Source organism: Octopus bimaculoides, chromosome 16 (genome assembly GCF_001194135.2).
Source record: "Octopus bimaculoides isolate UCB-OBI-ISO-001 chromosome 16, ASM119413v2, whole genome shotgun sequence".
Lineage (NCBI taxonomy): Eukaryota > Metazoa > Mollusca > Cephalopoda > Octopoda > Octopodidae > Octopus > Octopus bimaculoides.
In genome coordinates this window covers 52,730,027-52,735,237 of record NC_068996.1, presented here as the reverse complement: position 1 = coordinate 52,735,237, position 5,211 = coordinate 52,730,027, and the positions used below count along the sequence as shown (strand labels likewise).

Here is a 5,211-nt window from a genome sequence, read left to right as displayed (position 1 = left end):
GGTGGTAGTTGTAGTGGTGGTGGTGGTGGTGGTGACGGTGGCGGTGACAGTGACGATGATGACAATGATTGCAATAATGAGGATAATGACATGATGAAAATCAATAATTAAATATTTTTTCTACGGTTATAACTAAGACTCTAGGTGAGAAAGGGACAGTACAGCAGACTAATGAAACACCATTGGTTTTACTTTGCCAATACAATTACTTACTATAGTTAGCTATAACAGCATGTGTCACCCATTTAGAGACAAACTCAGTCATTTAACCCTTTCGTAACTGTATTTCTGTTGAGATGTTCTGTGTTTCTTTCAATTCATTTAAAATATAACAAAGAGTTTAGTAAAATAACTTAGTTATCATTCAGCTAGTGTTAGGAACATAAATTGTGACTAAGGTTTGGTGGAAGATTCTAATTCAGAACTTATGAAAATAAGACATTTGTACTACAGAGCCAGAGGTGGTTTCAGTCGGGTTGGTTATGAAAGGGTTAAAGTCAGTACGTTTAGGCTCCAAATACAGGATGAGGAGAAACATCAGCCGACATGACCTTTGCAGTCTGTATCAGACAGAAGAGATCAATGCTGACGATGTCTAATTTGAACTTCAGTAGATAGAAGACTGAAGAAAATAAGTAGACTGAAGATGGAAGTCTGTACAAAGTGTTTAATGATGTGTTTGGTGAGAAGAGATGAGATAGGTGTATCAAGAGGTATGCAACTGGCAAGTTCAGAGCAGAAGAAACTATTGTAACTGTGGTAGAAAAGGCAAAAAAAATTTTTTTAATGAAAAGGTTACTGTGACTCAACAACAAAGATTCATTCACCAACACACAGCCAAAGGAAATTTTTGGACAGAACCTAGGAATTGTGTATAGCAGCAGCAATGTCCTATATATGTTTTCAAAACTCCTTCAAAGTAGATCCTAATGCTTTTGAGAGCATTAGCAACTTATCAAATCTGAAGGATTTCCTGGGGTTTGGATATAGTATAAGGGATCCTATGATAGATCATTTGAGAGTTTAAATTGTAGGTAGGACGTGATGCAAGAGTATTTCTTTGGTATATGTGGTGACTGTGTCTTGTGAAGGGGACAGAGGCTAAACGTTTATGATCCCAGTGTAGGTTTGTGATGTTTAGATAGTATACAATGATGCCTGTATATAACATGAAGAGTGATACTGTTATTTCGCAATACTATACAGCGGCTGTGTGAGCATCTCATCCTCGTCACCACTGTTATATCTCAAGCTACTGCTATCTAGCACCTTAGGATGATCTCTACTCAACCGCTACATAACTGCTACTCGACTGCCACTCAACACACCTACCACGGCCAGACTACCTCTATTTATATGTCTTGGGAGATCCTACTTCTTCGCCTGGGGGCATCGACACAACAGATACTATGCACATCAGACTGTGTTTAGTAAGATAAGACAAATGGTCGTAAATGTACAAAAAAGAAAAGAACAACAGACTACTGGTTTTGCAAGGCAATATAAAAAATAACATCAATCCAGTTACTTTATTGAGTTACTGGTTGGCAAAGGAAGATATATGGAGAATAGTAAGATTAGGGAGAAGAAAAACTTGGAAGGAGTTTTGTTGAGTACATGTACAGTGAAAGTAAATTAAGTTCTTGCAGAAAGAGAAAAAACTGAGGAGTTTAGTGAGGAAAGCTGCTAATTCTAGAGTATACTAATTCAGAATCAATATCATGACCAATCACTTTGTTGGATTAGACTGATCAAAAGAAGAAATTTTAGAAAGCTTTGCTGTATGTGTGCAGTGTAAGATTGGGTGTAAAATGGATCGCAAACTCATTGGGCTTTATCTGAAACAGTGCTAATTATTTTGATAAGGAACTGAGCAAGCAGTTAGGGAGTAGAAGACTGAATTGCAATCTGGAAAATGAGGAGTTGTAGCTTTCAGAACATATAATGTACAGAAGACATCTTTTGCTATTCTGATAATTATCTTAATTGTTTGGTAATTATGATGGGAGGTGAATACTTCTTCCGGGTGTTATAGGTAATGCTGGGTAGGGCTATGGGTGTTGATGTTTGAGGAATATAGAGGAACATCCTTTACACATCAAACCTTGGAAATTTCTTAGTTTTTGTCAGTTACTTTCATGAATTGGCTCACCTCACTCCTTCTTTATTTTAAATAAAGAATGTTGTTAATTGATATAAAAAAAAATAAATGTAACAAGCATTGTCTGAATCATTATTATGATAAGCTTTCAGCCAAATGTTCATATTTTCATAGAGGCATCATCCAAAAGAGGAATAGCTCACTGCTTTTTGCGGTATTCTGTTAGCTTGCACAATTAAGATAAAACATTTATGAGTAAAATATATCAGTTTTAAATTTTGGTACAATGCCAGAGTAAGAATAAAATCTATTGTGAACAAAATATGTTAAAGGATAAACATTTCTGTGCAAAAGATGAGATGTTTCTCATCTTTTTATTATCATTCTGTTAGACTAAGCTCCAGCACAATCAAAATGCTTCTAAAAGCATCAGGTTTTATCCATCCCAGCATAACTGCAGGGGAAATAATGGTTTTCAGAATATTAATTGATGCTATAACCATGCATAAAGTGTAAAATGAAGCTTAAGAACAGGTGGTCAATGATGTGACGATACTGCTTGTGATGGTGATGATGATGATGATGAGGAGGAGGACAACAACGATGATGACGACAACAACGATGATGACGACGACGATGACGACAAGGATGGATGATGATAATGATGATGACGATAATGATGATGACGATAATGATGATGATGATAATGATGAGGATGATGATGATGATGTTGATGATGATGATGATGATGATGATGATGGATGGTGGTGGTGGTGGTGGTGGTGATGATGATGATGACGACGATGACGACGACGACGATGATGGATGATGATGAATGGTGGTGATGGTGATGATGATGATTGTTTCTAATGTAAGCACAATCTCAGAAAATTTCGAAGTGAAGGCTTAGCCAATTAAATCAGCTCCAGTACTCCTCTGGTGTTTTTATTTACTCTGGAAGTATGAAAGGCAAAGTTCACTTTGGCATGATTTGAATTCAGAATGTAAAGAACCAGGAGAACAGCAATTATTTTAATACAGTTTTATATTTAAGAGATGAGGAATTATGTACATTATTTACATTCGACGGATATTTGTCCTCATCTTGTTTGTTGTTAACACAACGTTTCGGCTGATATACCCACATAAATAATGTGGTTTTTTTATACTTTTTCTATTTTTCAAAATTAAGATAAACTTCTCTTTTAATCTAAAATATACACTCCTTCATTTTCTACAATCTGGTAGGCTTACAAGTCCCCTCTTCCAAAATCCACTTGTCCATGATGAAAAATACTCCTCCAGTACTATTTTGCCCACGTCTACAGAATTCATATTCTTTCTGTCCAAATCACTTTGAAGACTGGAATAAATGATAATCAGATGGGGCAATGTCTGGCGAATATGGTGGGGGAGGCATTATTTCCCATTCAAACTGCTCCAGTCTTTAGAATGTCATCCTTGCTGTATGTGGCTGAGCATTATCCTGTTGGAAGAACCCCTTTTGTCTTGAAACCACAGATGGTGGTTTTTCTTTAAGCTGTTCACAGTAGATCTCCTTTGTTATTGTTTGGTTTGAGTTTAAAAGTTCAAAGCAGACTAAACCTTTTATATTCCACCAAACAGATGGCGACACGTTATGTGGGTGAAGACCTTCTTTAGCTTGGGGTGCCAGTGTTTCTCTGTTCCCTACCCACTGTCTTTGGCACTTGAGATTTTTATAAAGAACCCATTTCTCATCACCAGTCACTATTCAGTGCAAAAAAGGTTCATTTGTGATATGTGACAGCAAAGAAGAGCACACATTCACACTCTGCTCACAATTAGACTCGGAAAGTTTGTGAGGAACCCATTGACTCAAATTGATGAGTTTTCCAATGGCACACAGGTGTCAATGACCAAATCTGAACTTCTCTGCTAGTTCCTCAATGGTTACGATGGGATTTTGTTCCACCAGGGTTTGCAGGATGTCTTCATAGAGCTCTACAGATCTTCCAGGGGAATGTATGAAAGAGTACAGGAATGACTTTTGATTTCTTGTAACTTTTCAGAAGAGTACTAAGCTACCATGGCAAGATCAAATCCCCACATAAAAGAAAATTTCAAACAGATCCTGTCAAAGTGTCCAACCCATACCAGTGGGGAACATAGACATTAAATGCTCCTCCCACTCCTCTCCTCTCTCTTCCTCTCTCTCTTGCTTTTTCACTCTCTTCTACTTTCTCTCTTTCTCTTTCTCTTTCTCTTGTTCTTCTCTCCTCTACAGCAACACACCTGTTTCTGTCCTCATTCTTGATCACTCACTCTCTCTCTCTCTCTCTCTTCCTCTGGGTAACCATGTACCTCCTCTACAGCAAGATACCTGTTTGTTTCTGTCCCTCTGTCACACTCCAACCTCTCATCATCTGACACAAGATCACCCTCCTCCAATGACCCATCCCTTCTCAAAGATTCCTTGTCTTGCAAATTACTTGGTGTCTTACAAGATATTCGCCAGTGCTGGTGCCATGTAAAAAGCATCTGGTCCTCACTGTGAAGTGGTTGGCATTTGGAAGGGCATCCAGCTGTGAAAACCATGCTAAAACAGACACTGAAGCCTGGTGCAGTTTTCTGCCCAGCCAGCTCCTGTCAAACCATCCAACTCAAGCCATGATGATGATGATGATGAGGAGGAGGAGGAGGAGGAGGAGGAGGAGGAGGAGGACGACGACGACGACGACGACGACGACGACGACGACGACGACGACGACGACGACGACGACGATGACGACGATGACAATGATGACGACAACGATGATGATGATGATGATGATGATGATGCTAATGCTGATGATGATGATGAAAAAACATTGTGACCAAGAATGGCTTACTTGGGAAGAGAATCCTTGCAATCATTCCTGGAAAGACAATTAGCCACAAAGGAAGAAATTTGAGGTATCCAGCTAATATGGCACCACCTTTGGAATGAGTCATATTTTTGGCTGCAAGTGAGCGCTGGACAATTACCTAGCAACACAAGAAAGGGTAACAAAATAAGCAAATGAACATACTGATGTATAGGTGTGTGAATGTGTGTGTATACATGTATGCACGTATATATATATATATAT

At 38.4% G+C, this 5,211-nt stretch overlaps 1 protein-coding gene across 1 annotated transcript in view; it reads right to left on the bottom strand.

Moving 5' to 3' along the window:
- Positions 1-5,211, bottom strand: part of LOC106870460 (sodium/glucose cotransporter 4) — a 96,758-nt gene that overhangs the window by 19,153 nt on the left and 72,394 nt on the right. The window contains exon 9 of the mRNA XM_014916561.2: positions 4,972-5,107. Within this exon, the coding sequence (XP_014772047.1) occupies positions 4,972-5,107 (136 nt within the window). The remainder of the gene's footprint in view (positions 1-4,971; positions 5,108-5,211) is intronic.